The following is a 17631-nucleotide window of genomic DNA, read 5'->3' as shown; positions in this document are numbered from 1 at the left end:
TTGAAATCGTCAATCCCCAACATTGTCTGACCCGCCGTTACTTCCAACGCTTGAAAAACCGTACAAAGGGAGAGGTGGCTGGGTGTCCTGTGAAGGATCCCTTCCTTTGAGACTCAGTTTCTCAGCCTGTGGAATGGGCACGGCACAGCCATCAGCGAGCTTGAGGGATGGAGGTTTACCTGAGCTGTGGTAGCACCTCCAGCTTCTTCAAGTCTGTCGGTTAGCTCTTCCAGTTCCCGGGAGAGGTCACTGCGTTGCTTCTCAATCTACAAGCAAGATATTAATGTTATTTTCTTTTATTAAATGTTTATGCTGCTCATCTCCCCTAGAGGAAGACTGTTGTTGGGAGTATAAAACTCCTTTCTTTCTTTCTTTCTTTCTTTCTTTCTTTCTTTCTTTCTTTCTTTCTTTCTTTCTTTCTTTCTTTCTTTCTTTCTTTCTCTTCTTCCTTCCTTCTTTTTCTTTCTTTCTCTCCTCTTTCTTTCTTTCTTTTCTTTCTTTGTTTCTTTCCTTCTTTTTTTCCATCTCTTTCTTTTTCTCTCTCTTTCTTTTTCTTTCTTTCTCTTTCCCTCCTTTCTTTCCATCTCTCTCTCTCTTCTTTCTTTCTCTTTCTTTCTTCCTCCCTCCCTCCTCTTCCCTTCCTTCCTTCCGTCCTTCCTTCTTTTTCTTTCTTTCTTTCTCTTTCTTTCTTTCTGTTTCTTTCTTTCTCTCATTCTTTTTCTTTCTCTTTCCCTCCTTTCTTTCCATCTCTCTCTTTCTCCTTTCTCCTTTCTCTTTCTTTCTTCCTCCCTCCTCTTCCCTTCCTTCCTTTCTTCCTTCCTTTTCTTTCTTTCTTTTTCTCCCTCTCTCTTTCTTTTTCTTTCTTTCTTTCTCTCTTTCTTTTTCTTTCTTTCTCTTTCCCTCCTTTCTTTCTTTCCATCTCTCTCTCTCTCTTACTTTCTTTTTTTTTCCTCCCTCCCTCCTCTTCCCTTCCTTCCTTCCTCCCGTCCTTCCTTGCTTCCTTCCTTTTCTTTTTCTTCCCAAATACATTGTCCTAAAAATCTCCATAAATAAAGATGAGGAGGCACAGCCAAGCAAGGTGGAAAGAGAAAATCAGAGTCAATGTTTAATTTATTTATTGTGGATTTTTTTTTGGTCCTGCCCTTGTTTTTATAAATAACTCGAAATGGTGAACATACTTAATACTTCTTCCTTTTGCCCCCAACAACAACCTTCTGGGGTGGGCTGGGCTTGACAATGGAAAGATCCAACCCATTTTATCAAAATGTTCTGCCCCCGAGTTGCTGACAAAACAGAGGTTGATTTAAACTTCTAGCTGTGTTTTGGGATAATTAGAAATTCTCAAGAGCCCTGAAAACAAATGATTTCCAAATTCCGGACAGGATGTTTCAAACATGACCTGGAGAATTACCCCCAGAGATCCGGACCCTACCCACTTTCATGGCCTTCCAAAAGGCTATCAAAACCTGGCTATTCCGACAGGCCTGGGGCTGTTGACCTCTTGACCGAGGTCCAGCCCCGATTAGACTGGGTGCATGATGTGCTTCTTTTAATCTGTTTTCCTCTGTTTCTCTTCTTTTTAAAATCTATTTTCTGTAAGCCGCACGGAGTCCTTTGGGATTGGGCGGCCTATAAATTTAATAAATCCAAATCCAATTTCAGAAACAGCTTAATTTTGAAATGTTTTGCGCAGTCCTGCAATCCGTGTAAGGATTCTAAAGTGGTTTGGAAGTAGGATAGCCACCATTGTCTTGAACCGAATGGGCCACTTTGATTATGGAGAAATAGATTTACCTTCGCCCTTATGGATCGCTCTGCTTCTAGTTCTTCTTCCAATTCTTCAATTCGAGCCTACGAGAAAGAAAAGCACCATGAGATGTGAAGCAGTAGGAAGGAAGGTTGCAGGAACTGGGAATGTCTAGTTGAATGGAAAAGAAGGACCAGGGGAGACGTGATAGCAGTGTTTCAATATCTCAGGGGCTGCCCCAAAGAAGAGGGAGTCAAGCTATTCTCCAAAGCACCTGAGGGCAGAACAAGAAGCAATGGGTGGAAACTAATCAAGGAGAGAAGCAACCTAAAACTAAGGAGGAATTTCCAGACAGGGAGAACAATTAACCAGTGGAACAACTTTCATCCAAAAGTTGTGAATGTTCCAACATTGGACGTTTTTAAGAAGATGTTGGATAACCATTTGTCTGAAGTGGTGTAGGGTTTCCTGTCTAGGCAGGGGGTTGAACTAGAAGACCTCCAAGGTCCCTTCCAACTCTGTTATACATAAATAAATTTAAAATAAATTTTGGTGGCCACGATGTAGAAAAGATGTGGAGACTCTGGAAAGAGTGCAGAGAAGAGCAACAAAGAGGATTAGGGGACTGCAGACTAAAACATATGAAGAACGGTTGCAGGAACTGGGAATGTCTAGTTTAATGAAAAGAAGGACTAGGGGAGACATGATAGCAGTCTTCCAATATCTCAGGGGTTGCCACAAAGAAGAGGGAGTCAAACTATTCTCCAAAAGACCTGAGGGCAGGACAAGAGGCAATGGGTGGAAACTAAACCAACCAAGGTGGCGCAGTGGTTAAATGCAGCACTGCAGGCTACTGCTAGATCAGCAGGTCAGCGGTTCAAATCTCACCGGCTCAGGGTTGACTCAGCCTTCCATCCTTCCGAGGTGGGTAAAATGAGGACCCAGATTGTTGGGGGCAATATGCTGACTCTCTGTAAACCGCTTAGAGAGGCCTGAAAGGCCTATGAAGCGGTATATAAGTCTACTGCTATTGCTATAAACAAGGACAGAAGCAACCTAGAACCAAGGAGAAATTTCCTGACAGTGAGAACAATGAATCAGTGGAACAACTTGCCTCCAGAAGTTGTGAATGCTCCAACATTGGACGTTTTTAAAAAGATGTTGGATAACCATTTGTCTGAAGTGGTGTAGGGTTCCCTGCCTAAGCAGGGGGTTGGACTAGAAGACCTCCAAGGTCCCTTCCAACTCTGTTCTGTTCTGAGTTAGCCGATCTGTCCTCGATCTGTTCAGTGATTGGCGAACCTGTCGATTCCTGTTTATTTCCAACTCTCCCCTCTGCACATCTGCCCAATTCAGTTCCTCGCCATTCTCATTTTTTTCCGATTCCTTTCAACCCACTTCAAGACACTTTTGATCAACTGTATTCCTTTTTTAAGGAGTTTTTAAGGAGAGATTGGAAAACAATTTTGTCTGAAGTGGTGTTGAGTCTCCTGCTGGAGCAGCGGGTTGGATTCGAAGACCTCCAAGGCCCCTTCCGACTCTTGTTATTCGGCGTTTGGAGGTAGGGTAACTAAGAGACCTTTTAAAGCAGCCAAACCAGAGGTGGGTTCCTACCAGTTTGCACCTATTTGGTAGAACCGGTTCGTCAAATCTACCGAACCGGTTAGAAGAGGTTCCACCAGTGGACCCGGAAAGCAGGCCACACCTACAGAAGAGCTTCCAAAAAATTTTGAAACCCACCACTGGTCCTTGGATATGATTATTCTACACTATCATGCTCCTATTTATAAAACTCAGTGCCTCTGTGAAAGGTAAGGATGACTACTGCGTTTGTGGTGCAATCAGAACATTGCGTGTGTTGAAGTTGTTTTAACGCAAACCAAAGATGCCTTTTAAAAAACAAGTTTACATCCTATTCTTATGCGTGCCAGTGCTGTGTGAGAGGTAATTTAAGGTGGTTCTGACAAGTGTCGTCGGCATCTTCATATCCGGTCACATGGGCGGCAAGCCACTCCCATCCGGTCACATGGGTGGCAAGCCACTCCCACACAGGAGGCCACACCCACAGAGTAGGTTCGAGCAATTTTTGAAACCCACCACTGAGCCAAACCATATTCCAAACCGCAGAGCAAATTGGGGAACTAAGTCCCAGCAAAAATTCTTGGTGAGGGGAAGAATTACATATATGAAGCTGCCTTTGGAAATGTTTGAAGACCATACAAAACCTCCCTGACTCCAGATGAACTCTTAAATGTTTTCTTTCATGGTCAACATCAACTCCATCCCTTGGCAAAACTACTCTGGAAGCCCCGAGAAACTGAGCTGACGTATAGTAGTTTGAAATCTTAAGATGTGTCCTCTTAGAGTGGCCAAATCTGGATGGCAACAGGGGACCGGATACTGTTAGCCAAAAGATGATTTATGGAAAAAAAAGGTGGTGGAAGGAGACAAATAATGTCCATCTGTCTTTCTCTCCCTTACCTGGTGCTCCTTCAGTTTTCTCTGAAGGGTGGAATTCAGAGCCTGCTCATCTTCCAACTTGGAGTTGACGGAATTGATCTCCATGTCTCGCCTGGAAGAGAAGATACACCAGGCTTATTCAAAGACTCTGTGGCAGTGGTGGGTTTCAATTTTTTTTAGAACCTCTTCTGTAGGTGTGGCCTGCTTTGAGGGAGTGGCTTGCCAGCCATGTGACTGAGTGGGAGTGGCTTGGTACTTAGCAACCAAAATGTTGGCTCAGAAACTCTGGCATTTGAAGCACGCAAGTCTTAAAACTATCAAGTTACAAGACCCTTGCACCCCTAACCCTTTAGGGAAAAAAAACCCAGGGGTGTTCAAACTTGACAGCTTTAAGACTTGTGGACTTCAACTCCCAGAATTCCTCCTCCAGTCATGTTGGCTCAGGAACTCTGGCATTGAAGTCTGCAAGTCTTAAAGCTGTCAAGTTACAAGACTCTTGCACACCTAACCCTTTAGAAAAAAAACCCCAGCGGTGTTTAAACTTGACAGCTTTAAGACTTGTGGACTTCAACTCCCAGAATTCCTCCTCTCGCTCTTCATCTTGATGATGTGCGGATGGGGCGGGGAGGAAGCTGGAACTGGTTCTAAACGGCACTGTAGATTTGTGGAACCTCTTCTATAGAAGAGGTCAGAACTGGCAGGAACCCACCCCTGCTCTGTGAGTATGTAAATGTCTATGCAGGTTCTCCGCCATCCTAAGTCACCGTTGTCCCAAAAGTGCTTTTTCAAGAGGCAACTGGACTTCCTGGTTTTTCCTTCAAGATGTTTTGCTTCTCCTCCAAGAAGCTTCTTCAGCTCTGAAGAAGAAGAAGCTGAAGGAGCTTCTTGGATGAGAAGCAAAACGTCTCCAAAGAAAAACCAGAGAGTCCAATTGCCTCTTGAAAAATGCATCTTTGGGCCTGTGGATGTGTATTGTGTAGTGTTAAACATCATATTAAAGCTTGCTCTCAGGTTCGCAAACCATGATCGGGATGTTCCCACGAAGTGCTACCCTCAAGCAAATAAGCTATGGCTGGTTTCTGCAGCCTCCTGAACCCCAAAATACATACTCATTCACCCACTTAGCTTAGCTTGGGCGAACACATCCAGAAAGCAGTAGTCATCAAGACCAACCTTCCTAATCTAGTCCCCTCCAGGAGTGTTGGACTACATTTCCCAGAATTCTCCAGACATCAACCCTCATCTTACAGGGGTGGGCTTCAAAAATTTCAGCAATGGGTTTTCTGCCTGGTTGCTGGGTGGGCGTGGCTATGGTGGGCGTGGCCTAGTTGGCCTCCTGCACTACAGCGGGAGGGGAGATTTTCACCTTCCCAGGCTCCAGAGGCTTTCTTTGAGCATCTGGGAGGCAAAAACTGCCTCCCCTGGGCTCCAGAGGCCCGTTTCCAGCTTTCCGGAACTTCCAGGAGGCCACATCCAAAACAGACCGTGTGGAGACTCCCTGGAGGGGCATGGTGGGAGGGGAAGGGAGGGGTGAGCGGGGCGGGGCCAGCCAGGAGTGGGATTTAGAAGTTCTCCGAACCGGCTATCATGTTCTCTTTGTTCTACAAACCAAGGGTTCATGTCGAAAGAGGACCTGGCCACTTACTTCTTCACCACCTCTTCCAAATCCAGCTTAGTCCTCTCCATTTCGTTCAGATTTTCGATGGTCATCTTCAAGTCGCCCTCCGCTTTGCGACGGGCTTTTTCAACCTCGGCACGGATTTTCTTCTCTTGCTCCCAGTTGTCTTCCAACTGGTCGGGACAAGCCGAGGGACCAGAAATGGAAAGAGGAACCATTTACCAACGCAACCAAGGAAACATTCAACTCTGCGAACATCGCCGTGATGGGGAAAAAAAAGTACTCAGATCCCAGAACAAGGGTGTCAAGCTTGATTCCATGGAAGGTTGCATCAGGGTTGGGTTTGAACTCGGAGGGGGCTGGGTGTGTGTGGCCAGGGGGGGCCTGGTGAGCTTGACGTCACTCATGTTGGGGGCACCTGTGGTGGATCCTCCTGCAGCCCTCTGCCAGCAAAAACGGAGCTTGGGAGGGCCATACATGGCTGAGGGATGCAGGAGGCAGTAGCAGCCGAAAACAGAGCTTGGGATGGCCACACATGGCTGAGGGATGCAGGAGGCAATAGCAGCCGAAAACGGAGCTTGGGAGGGCCACACGTGGCTGAGGGATGCAGGAGGCAGTAGCAGCCGAAAACGGAGCTTGGGAGGGCCACACGTGGCTGAGGGATGCAGGAGGCAGTAGCAGCCGAAAACGGAGCTTGGGAGGGCCGCACATGGCTGAGGGATGCAGGAGGCAGTAGCAGCCAAAAACGGAGCTTGGGAGGGTCGTGTGGGCCAGTCCTTCGCTGTTACTAGGATGGCCCCACAGGCCAAAATTAAGCACCCCATGGGCTGGATCTGGCCCGCGGGCCTTGTGTTTGACATCCCTGTCCTAGAAAAAGCTTAATGAAGAGCAACAAAAATGATAAAGAGGTTTGGAGGCCAAACCGTACGGTGAATGGTTAAGAGAACTAGGTACGTTTTGCCCAGGGGTTGGCAGCCTTAAACACTCAAAGAGCCACAAAGGTCCTAACCGGAAGCCTCCCATTTGATTCTGGAGCCAACCGGAAGTCCAGTTCCCCCCCACTATAGAGTTTCCTCCTAGCGCGGCGTCCTTTTTCCTCTACCTGTCCTAACCGAAATCCCTATCAATGGTGGAGCTGACCGACAAGAGGGAGCCGCAGCAGAGGGATGAAAGAGCCACATGCGGCTCCAGAGCTGCAGATTGCCAACCCTTGGTCTAGTTTAATGAAGAGCAGGACTAGGAGTGACATGATAGTAGTCTTCCAAAGGGCTCTCACAGAAAGGAGGGGGTCAATTTATTTTGCTAAGCACCTGAAGGCAGGAAAAGAAGCAATGGATGGAAACTAATCAGGGAGAGAATCAGAACTAAGGCGGAATTTCCTGACAGTACGAACAATTAATCATACTTGCCTCCAGACGTTGTGAATGCTCCAACACTGGAGTTTTTTTAAGTATTCAACAACCAATTGTCCGGGGTAGAATAAGGACTCTTGCCTTGGCAGGGGGTTGGACTAGAAGACCTCCAAGATCCCTTCCAGCCCTACCCTTTTTAAAAAGGCCACTGCAATCTCTCCCTAAGAACCCCTTGGTTGAAAGCCTTCTCCACGTCTGCGGAAGAAGGAGTCAACAATGCTGACCTCGTGTATCTGAGTGCTGAGTTTGCTGTTGGTTTTCGTCAGATGGTTCACTTTGTCTTCCTCCGCTTGAAGGTCGTCCAGAGTTTTCTGCAAAGAAGGGGAAGCATCGTCAGGAGAAGGTTCCTTGTTGCAGAAACAGCTCACAGGGAAGCCAGAGATAGCAATAGCCCTTAGACTTATATACCGCTTCACAATGCTTTCACAGCCCTCTCTAAGCGGTTTACAGAGTCAGCCTCTTACCCCCAACAATCTGGGTCCTTGTTTGACCCACCTCGGAAGGATGGAAGAAGGCTGAGTCAATCTGCAGCCGGTCAGGATCGAACTGCTGGCAATGGGCAGAGTCACTCTGCAATACTGCATTCTAACACCTGTGCCACTATGGCCCTCCCTCCCTTCCTTCCTCTTTCCTCCCTCCCTTCCCTCTTAGCACTTAGGTATATATATATCGCTTCACAGGGCTTTTACATCCCTCTCTAAGCGATTTACAGAGCCAGCCTCTTGCCCCCCAACAATCTGGGTCCTAATTTTACCCACCTCGGAAGGACGGAAGGCTGAGCCAACCTTGATCCTGGTGAGATTTGAACTGCCAAATTTGAGTCAGCTGGCAGTCAGCAGAAGCAGCCTGAAGTACTATGTTCTAACCAGTGCGTCCTCATGGCCCTTCTTTCCTTCCTTCCTTCCTTCCTTCCTTCCTTCCTTCCTTCCTTCCTTCCCTCCCTCCCTCCCACTTAGAACTTTACAGCCCTCTCTAAGCGGTTTACAGAGTCAGCCTCTTGCCCCCAACAATCTGGGTCCTCATTTTACCCACCATGGAAGGATGGAAGGCTGAGTCAACCTTGAGCCTGGTGAGATTCGAGCTGCCAAATTGCAGGCATTCAGCAGTACTGCATTCCAACCACTGCACCCCCATGGCCCTCCCTCCCTTCCTCCCTCCCTTCCTTCCTTCCTTCCTTCCTTCCTTCCTAGCACTTAGACTTATACACCACTTCACAGTGCTCTACAGCCCTCTCTTAAGTGGTTTAGAGAGTCATCCTATTGACCCCAAACAATCTGGGTCCTTGTTTTACCCACCTCGGAAGGACGGAAGGGTGAGTCAACCTTGAGTTGGTCAGGATCGAGCTGGCAGTCTGCAGAGTTAGCTTGTAATACTGCATTCTAACCACTGTGCCCCCAAGGTCCTCCCTCCCTCCCTTCTTTCCCACTTAGCAATAACACTTAGACTTCACAGTGATTTTACAGCCCTCTCTAAGCCTCTTGCCCGCAAAAACCTGGGTCCTCATTTTACCCACCTTGGAAGGATGGAAGGCTAAGTCAACTGTAAGCCAGTGGGAATCGAACTGCCAAATTGCAGGCAGCTGGCAGGCAGCAGAAATAGCCTGAAGCACTGCACTCTAACCACTGCCACCACCATGGCTCAAAGATGCCCCTTTCCCAAACAATTAAAATCTTAAACGACAACCACATTGAAAAAGGTTACCCAGGAAACTGCACATTTTCAATGGGTGAAGCCATGTTTGCTTAACAACCATGGGATTCGTTTAATGGCCATGGTGGAGAAGGTAGTAAAATCAGGCCTGCCTCACTTCATAACCACATCACGTACAACCCAATTGTGGTTGTAAGTTAAGGACTTTCTGTGTGACGCCTTTGCATAGTGGGGTTCTGGTCCATAAAAATCCATGCGATGAGCCTTGACCTGATGTGAGTCAACGAAAAGGGTTGGTTCCTTCTCACCTGGTGTAGCTCTTCCAGGGCTCTCTTCTCCTTCTGGAGCTTGGCCACTGAGTCATCCCGGGCTTGCAGGTCACCAGTCAAAGTTCGGACTCTGTGATCGAGAGCCTTGAAAGAAGGAAGAGAAAGTCATACAGAACCAGCCATCCTGAGCAGATGCCCAATCTAAGATATACAGTGAGGATGGAAGGAAGGAGAAAGAGAGAAAGAAAGAAAAGAAAGGAAGGAAGGAAAAGAAAGGAAAAGAAAGGAAGGAAAAGAGGGAAGGAGGAAAGCAAAGCAAAGGAGGAAGGAAGGAAGGAATGAAAAAGAGAGAAGAGAGAAAGAAAGAAAAAGGAAGGAAGGAAGGAAAAGAAAGGAAGGAAAAGAAGGAAGGAGGAAAGCAAAGCAAAGGAGGAAGGAAGGAAGGAATGAAAGGAAGGAAGGAAGGAGAAAGAGAGAAGAGAGAAGGAAAGAAAGAAAAAAAAGGAAGGAAGGAAGGAAAAGAAAGGAAGGAAAAGAAGGAAGGAGGAAAGCAAAGCAAAGGAGGAAGGAAGGAAGGAAGAAAGGAAGGAGAAGGAGAGAAGAGAAAAAGAAAGAAAAAGAAAGGAAGGAAGGAAAAGAAAGGAAGGAAAAGAAGGAAGGAGGAAAGCAAAGCAAAGGAGGAAGGAAGGAAGGAAGGAGAAGGAGAGAAGAGAAAAAGAAAGAAAAAGGAAGGAAGGAAAAGAAAGGAAGGAGGAAAGCAAAGCAAAGGAGGAAGGAAGGAAGGAGAAAGAGAGAAGAGAGAAAAAAGAAAGAAAAAGAAAGGAAGGAAAAGAAACGAAGGAAAAGTGGGAAGGAGGAAAGCAAAGAAAAGGAGGAAGGAAGGAAAGAGAAAGAAAGAGAAAAAAATAAAGAGAAAAAGGAAGGAAAAGAAACAAAAAGAAGGAATAGAAAAGGAAAAACGGAAAAAAGAAAGCAAAGCAAAGGAAAAGAAAGGATGGAAGGAAAAAAAGAGAAGGAAAATGGAAGGAAGATAAAAAGACAGAAAAAAGAAGAGGAGGAGGAAGGGGAAGGAGAAAGGCATAGTCTGATCCATCTAATATATGAATAAGTCACGGCAAGGATGACTCTGCTGGGAAGTTCCAATAGAGGACAACCAGCCTTCAAAGGACCTAATTCTTACTTGTTTCTCCTTCTCGGTCTTGGCCAAGGTGGTCTCCAGGCCCTCGAGGTCTCGCTTGAGATCGTTGAGTTCCGCTTCCAACTTGCGCTTGTGGGCGCTCAAGGAGGCCGCTGAGCTTTCTTCCTCCTCCAGGCGTTCTTTCATGTCGGAAATCTGGCTCTCCAGGTCCATCTTGGCCTTCATCATTTGAGTCAGGCGCTCTTCCGCATCGGTCAGGTTCTCTTGTTCCTGAAAGAGGAACAAGAGAAGATAATTGGAGTTCTCTTTGTTATTCTTACTGAAGGACCTTCTTTAGAAGGTAGCAGTGATGGCCACCAGCTTCATTGACTTAAAAAAAAAAGGGTTGGGTGAATTGATGGAACGGACCAAAAGCAAAATTTGTAGCTACCTTGTTTCCAGGAAAATAAGACAGGGTCTTATTTATTTTTGGGAAAACGGGGTAGATGCTCTCTAAACTTGGTTGTTTTCTTACAGATGTTTCATCACCCAACTGGATAACGCTTCTAGCACTAATGATGTTACCTAGTTGAGTAATGAAACATCTGCAAGGAAATCATCAAGCTCAGAGAGCTTCCAGGACTCCACAGAATGGATGGAAGTCATGGAGAACCAATGGCTATTCCCCTGAATAGCGTAAAAATGGTTCTGCCCTAAATGGCAATCATTCTGTGAGAATGCCTACCATCCAAAATATCTCTAACCCCACCCATTTCCAGAGAGCACTGCTCAACATCTCATGCAAAGCTTATGAAGGCCCTCAAGCCCAATGGAAGTTGCATGTCCTTCCTCAAGGATGAATTTAGTGGACTCACAGCCTGCAGTTGGATGGTCAAATCATTCTTCTCTTGGCTAAGGGTGGCCAACTTCTCCTCCAACTCCTTGATGCGGTCCACCATTTCCTGAGTCTTGGACATGGCGTTTCTCAGCTCTTCCTCCTTTGCTTTCATCTCCTCCTCTTGGCGGGCAACGTTCAGGAGAGGTTTCACCTACAGGTGGGGACAAAAGTAGAAGATGAAGCCCTGTGTGACCTCTGGCCATCTCTAAGCATAGTTATGGGGGTCCAAGCGTCCACCATTTCCCCACGGAATGAAAAGATCCAAGGACTGGAATTGTGCTTGAGATAAAAATCAACTGGATCCCTCCAAAACGCTCACCTCTACCCCATATCCCTTCAAAAACTCTTGAGACTTTCTAAGAGAACACTTCTCTGTTTTTTATTTGCTTTAAACGTGGCATAAAATTATATATTGATATGAATATTGAACGATTACCCAGGAAGGGAAGATCAGAAAACCTTTTGGATTATATATAAAGGTTAATAAAAAAAAGAACTAAATTAGATAGAGTTAAGTTTTGACTATAAGGGGGAAAATGTTATGATATAGGATATAGTCAAATAAAGAAGGGATAATGATGATAATAATAATATATTATATATGTGTGTGTGTGTGTGTGTGTGTGTGTGTTTTATTTGTGCTGATAAATAAATAAAGGGAGACTAGTATAAATCTATTTCAAGCTATTTAGCTCTCATCAGCTAGCCATACCCTTACTGGGATTCGAACCTGTGGTGTATTGCATCTTAGGCAGACGTTTTGCAATACACCACAGGTTCGAATCCCAGTAGGGGTATGGCTAGCTGATGAGAGCTACATAGCTTGAAATAGATCTATACTAGTCTCCCTTTATTTATTTATCAGCACAAATTTAACACAAATATAACAAAGGCAACAGTAAAAATATTGGGTTTCTGTCGTGATGGACTCTTGTGACGAGCCGATTGACAGATAATGGATGCAGTTAGCTTCCTCCCATAATTGGGGCATACCAGGGGTTGTGACACTAAATATGTATGTATGTATGTATGTATGTATGTATGTATGTATGTGTACAACATAAGGAAGCAATGTAAATTGTAAACAGTGTTCTGAAAAGGAGGCAGATTTTGTTACTAAATATTATGGATGTTTAGCTAGAATAGGATATAAGGATTTAGTGTTATGGGAGGATTTTAGAAATAGTAAATGAAATGCCAGTATGTGGTTATGTATTAAATTTTGGTATATTTTATGATGAAGGACGTCTAAACAATTATAGTCAAATAAAACTGGAGGTATGATGATGGTAACATGTGTAAACATTTGAGTTAAAATACTTGAGTTAATATGAACTATACTTGATGACGGTGGAAGAGATGCACAAAAGCCTTTTGTAACCAGCTGAAACACTTTCCACAGTATGTAAAGAAAGAAGATTTTATGTGTCATGTTTGTTGTGAAAATTAAAAATAAAAAAGAAATGGTTAAAAAAAATTATATACTGAGACACCTACGGAAGATGTTTTTAATGTGCTATGCGGACATACGAACCAAACCTTTGCATGCTATTTCAAAACACCTGAAGAACATAATTGCCAAAACTGTTTTTTTGTTTTTTTTGGCTTAGATTGGTGTTCCAAGTTTATTTAAAACACCAAGAAGAATAAGGAACGTATTTTCGAAAAAGTTACCATCTTAAAGGATCACCAAATCTTGTGAGATTTGAAGCAGCGCCCAAGCTACCAAGTGACATTGTAACTCATGAAAATACTGTACACATGCAAAGATCACACAGACACACAACCCAGGCTTCCCAAGAGCATGAAGCCAACTCCTGGTCCCGACAAAAACCCCTTTTATTAATTGACTGTGAATTTTTCTCATCCACATCCAGCAAAGTCTTTCAAGGGAGGATTTACAGTCACAGACCTTATCTGGCTTGGAGAGCGGCCAGGCTGATCTCTGCAGAACTTGGCCAGGAGTCTTGGAGAGTCACAAACCAATTAAGTGAACTAATGGTCTCCTGCAAACTCCACTCCCCTGTCGCTCCTTTTTTATTTCCTCTGGGAGGGGCCATTCATCCTCCACCTGTGGCCTTACTCCCAAGTCGACCCCTGTTCTTTAGCTGCTCCCTTCGTCTGGCAACTCTGCACATGCGCACACTGGGAACAGGCTCCAGCTGTTCTTCTGCCTCCCTGATGTCTGACTCCGAAGGCAGCTGATAACTGGTATATGGCCCTGGTCTCCTCTCTGCCTCCGACACAAAGCCCTCATCTGAGCCTTCCCCAGACTCCAGGACTGGCCCACGTTCCTCCCCAACCTCCTCACCGTCCGAATCTGCTGCCAGCTCTGCTGGCCGCTGGTGGCCCACAACAGATAATAGAATGACAAACTTTTGGTAGGAATTAGCTCCACCTTTCTTTCTCATGGACAATTAACCGTATCACCCAAAAGTCTTTGTTCTTGTTGAATAAACAGGAGGAGAAACTCTCTCCTAGCTGCTTATTGTCCAAGCCATCCATTGCCTAAAAACAACAGCTCTGGTTTTCTTTTCATGCAACCCGAAGCTTTAGGTGGTGGCCTCTCCCTTCCTTCTGCTACTGTCTCACCTTATTGTACAGTTTCCACCATCCCCAGAAACGCATCAGTAAGAACTTGCGAACGTTCCTCTGGATCAGCATCAGACCCATCCTGGTTTGTTAAAAAACGAGAGAAACTACAGTTAGGAAAGAAGAAAATGTGGTCCTCCAATGGCATGAGGATGAACCTATCTCTGTATTTGTGGAGGCAGAAAGTTCTGAAGACTAAACCGTTCTCAAAAGCCTGGGCATAAACCTCTGGTGGTCATACACCAGAAGAAGACAACCTATTTGAAATAGGCAAGCAGATTGAAAGATTCCAGTGGAATCTTTTATTTGCAAGAGTTCTCATTCAAATACTGTCCTGAAAGAACATTGATTTCAATGTAGATTGTAATCCTTCCTTCCTTCCTTCTTTCCTTCCTTCCTTCCTTCCTTCCTTCCTTCCTTCCTTCTTTCATTCATTCAGAATAACAGATTAACGGAGATGGGAGGAATCTTGGAGGTCTTCTAATCCAACCCCCTGATAAAGCAGGACATCCTATCTACCATTTCAGATAGGTGGCTGTCCAATCTCTTCCTAAAAACCTCTATTGATGGAACATCCACAACTTCTGGAGTCAAGTCATTCCATTGATTAATTGTTCTAGCTGTCAGGAAATTTCCTCCTTAATTCCAGATTGCTTCTCTCCTTGATTAGTTTCCATCCATTGTTTCTTGCCCTCCCCTCAGGCGCTTTGGAGAATAGGTAGGCTTAGATATGAGAACACTGTTATCATGTCACCCCTAGTCCTCCATCCATCCGTCTGTCTGTCCATCCGTTTGTCCAATCCCTCCTTAACAGTGGTGAAATTCAATTTTTGACTACCGGTTCTGTGGGTGTGTCTTGGTGGGCGTGTCATGTCTTGGTGGGCATGGCAAGGGAAGCATACTGCAAAATCCCCATTCCCACCACACTTTGGGGCCATCCAGAAGTGGCATTTGCCGGTTCTCTGAACTACTCAAAATTTGCGCTACCGGTTGTCCAAACTACTCAAAATTTCCACTACCGGTTCTCTGAACTACTCAAAATTTCTGCTACCGGTTCTCTGAACTACTCAAAATTTATGCTGCTGGTTCTCCAAACTACTCAAAATTTGCGCTACCGGTTCTCTGAACTACTCAAAATTTCCGCTACCGGTTCTCTGAACTACCCAAAATTTCTGCTACTGGTTCTCTGAACTACTCAAAATTTCTGTTACCGGTTCTCTGAACTACTCAAAATTTACACTACTGGTTCTCCAAACTACTCAAAATTTCCGCTACCAGTTCTCCGAACTACTCAAAATTTCCGCTACCAGTTCTCCGAACTACTCAAAATTTGCGCTGCCGGTTCTCCGAACTACTCAAAATTTCTGCTACTGGTTCTCTGAACTACTCAAAATTTACGCTAATGGTTCTCCAAACTACTCAAAATTTGCGCTACCGGTTCTCTGAACTACTCAAAATTTCTGCTACCAGTTCTCCAAACTACTCAAAATTTCTGCTACTGGTTCTCCAAACTACTCAAAATTTGCGCTACTGCCAGAACCTGCTGCATTTCACCCCTGCTTCTTAAGGGAAAGACGAGAAGGTATAATTTAATTCCTTACCTTCTCTCCAGCATCTTCTTAAACTCAATTCTCATCAGGAAACCACGGACGCGACTCTGTAGCATGGTCATGATCTTGGCCAAACGGTCATCCCTCATGTCTTCCAACTTGGCCAAGACACCAGCGCGGAAAAAGACCTGTGAAAATAATACAATATACAATGCAATAATACAATAGCAAAGTTGGAAGGGACCTTGGAGATCTTCTAGTCCAACCCCCTGCCTAGGCAGGAAACCCTACCCCATTTCAGACAAATGGCTATCCAACATCTTCTTAAAGACTTGCAGTGTTGGGGCATTCACAACTTCTGGAGGCAAGCCGTTCCACTGATTAATTGTTCTAACTGTAAGGAAATTTCTCTTTTTTCCTCAGAAAAAATAATGGACTTCTGTACAAACAAACCCATTCACAAGATCAAGTTGGAAGAACCAGTTCACAGCCTGCTGCAGCACCTCATTGGTGGATATGATTTATGACACAGACCGAGGGGAGGGGAGACACAGGGGTAAAGTGCAGAGACCATTAACCGGAAATCAGTTTCGGCTCCGCAGAAGAACATGCCAAAATGTTGCTCCTAATAAATGAATGGATTTCTTTTGAACTTTGTCTCGAGGTTCGTAACTTGGTGAACTTTCCGCCCAATCGTGGTTTTTTTGCAAGAAAGAAACCATTCTTAGTACCTTAGTATGTCCGATTTTGTACTCATTTTCCCCAAGGTCAAGCGATCCCAGAATAAGTTCAGAGGCCTTCTTGTTGTCCACAAACCCTTGAGGAATAACGTTGGGGTTCAGCACCTGATACCTGACGTCAAGAAGACACAAAGAGGAATTATTTGGCCTGGCCGAGACTTTGGGGACCTCAAGGTCCCAACACAACAAGGATGGAGGAAAGGGTCAACCCCATCACCTTTGCTTGAACTCAGGGTACTGAAGTCTGTTGGGGAACCCTTTGCGGCAAATACGGATGCCTTCCAGGACACCGTTGCAAGCCAATTGATGCAAGATCAGATGAGCGTCCACCACACCTGTGGAGACACAAAACAGGAGGACCATCTTTCCACAACCTTCACAAGACGTTCTGCAAGGCAAGAGATTTGCTATGGATTTGCTCCTCAAGCTTTCTTCAGCTTGGTGAACAAGATGGAAACCATCTCACCCTTTTTATCTGGATCTTAACTAGATCTTCTCGTCTTCATGAGAGTTGTCTGCTTGTTCTGGAATCCAATCAGGAGTGGGTTCCTGCCAGTTCTAATCTCTTCTATAGAAGAGGTTCCACAAATCTACAGGGCCGTTTAGAACCGGTTCCAACTCCCTCCCCCCACCCGTCCACACATCATCAAGATGAAGAGCGAGAGGAAGAATTCTGGGAGTTGAAGTCCACAAGTCTTAAAGCTGTCAAGTTTGAACACCCTGGGATTTTTTTTTCTAAAGGGTTAGGGGTGCAAGGGTCTTGTAACTTGACAGCTTTAAGACTTGCCTGCTTCAAATGCCAGAGTTTCTGAGCCAACATTTTGGTTGTTAAGCAAGAGCGTTGTTAAGTGCGTTTCACCACATTTTACAAGTTGGCCACCCCCACCCGGTCACATGACTTCCAAGCCACTCCCATCCAGTCACATGATTGCCAAGCCACTCTCACCTGGCCACATGGCCGGCAAGCCACTCCCACCTGGTCACATGGCCGGCAAGCCACTCCCACCTGGTCACATGGCCAGCAAGCCACTCCCACAAAGCAGGCCACACCTACAGAAGAGGTTCTAAAAAATTTTGAAACCCACCACTGAATCCAATGCTCCATTGCCCTTAACCATGGCTATCATTCTATGACACACTATGCTAAAGCATGCCTTGTTTAATCATGATTTACTACTGAACCTTACCTTAACTTTTTGACGCTCTGCGCATGCGCGTGAGGTACTGTGCATGTTCACATTGCTACCAAACCAGTTAGAAAGGTAAGGGGATTTCACCCCTGCACCAAGGATAAACATGGTTTCAGAGGTGGGTTCCTACCAGTTCGCACCTATTCGGTAGAACTGGTTCGTCAAATCTACCGAACCGGTTAGAAGAGGTTCCACCAGTGGACCCAGAAAGCAGGCCACACCTACAGAAGAGCTTCCAAAATGTTTTGAAACCCACCACTGGTCCTTGGATAGGATTATTCTACACTATCACGCTCCTATTTATAAAACTCAGTGCCTCTGTGAAAGGCAAGGATGACTACTGCGTTTGTGGTGCACTCAGAACATTGCGTTTGTTGAAGTTGTTTTA

At 45.2% G+C, this 17631-nt stretch overlaps 1 protein-coding gene across 1 annotated transcript in view; it reads right to left on the bottom strand.

The window, feature by feature from the left end:
* Positions 1 to 17631, bottom strand: part of LOC116517664 (myosin-16) — a 59285-nt gene that overhangs the window by 18627 nt on the left and 23027 nt on the right. The window contains exons 17-28 of the mRNA XM_032230769.1: positions 16271 to 16388; positions 16045 to 16165; positions 15365 to 15501; positions 13764 to 13845; positions 11149 to 11322; positions 10337 to 10564; positions 9196 to 9300; positions 7462 to 7548; positions 5853 to 5998; positions 4229 to 4319; positions 1795 to 1851; positions 180 to 266 (exon numbers count right to left, since the gene is read on the bottom strand). Coding sequence (XP_032086660.1) covers positions 180 to 266; positions 1795 to 1851; positions 4229 to 4319; positions 5853 to 5998; positions 7462 to 7548; positions 9196 to 9300; positions 10337 to 10564; positions 11149 to 11322; positions 13764 to 13845; positions 15365 to 15501; positions 16045 to 16165; positions 16271 to 16388 — 1433 coding nt within the window. The remainder of the gene's footprint in view (positions 1 to 179; positions 267 to 1794; positions 1852 to 4228; positions 4320 to 5852; positions 5999 to 7461; positions 7549 to 9195; positions 9301 to 10336; positions 10565 to 11148; positions 11323 to 13763; positions 13846 to 15364; positions 15502 to 16044; positions 16166 to 16270; positions 16389 to 17631) is intronic.

The sequence above is a fragment of the Thamnophis elegans genome, chromosome 14, assembly GCF_009769535.1.
Source record: "Thamnophis elegans isolate rThaEle1 chromosome 14, rThaEle1.pri, whole genome shotgun sequence".
Taxonomy (NCBI): Eukaryota; Metazoa; Chordata; class Lepidosauria; order Squamata; family Colubridae; genus Thamnophis; species Thamnophis elegans.
The sequence above is the reverse complement of the archived record's forward strand: the minus strand, read 5'-3'. Positions and strand labels throughout refer to the sequence as shown.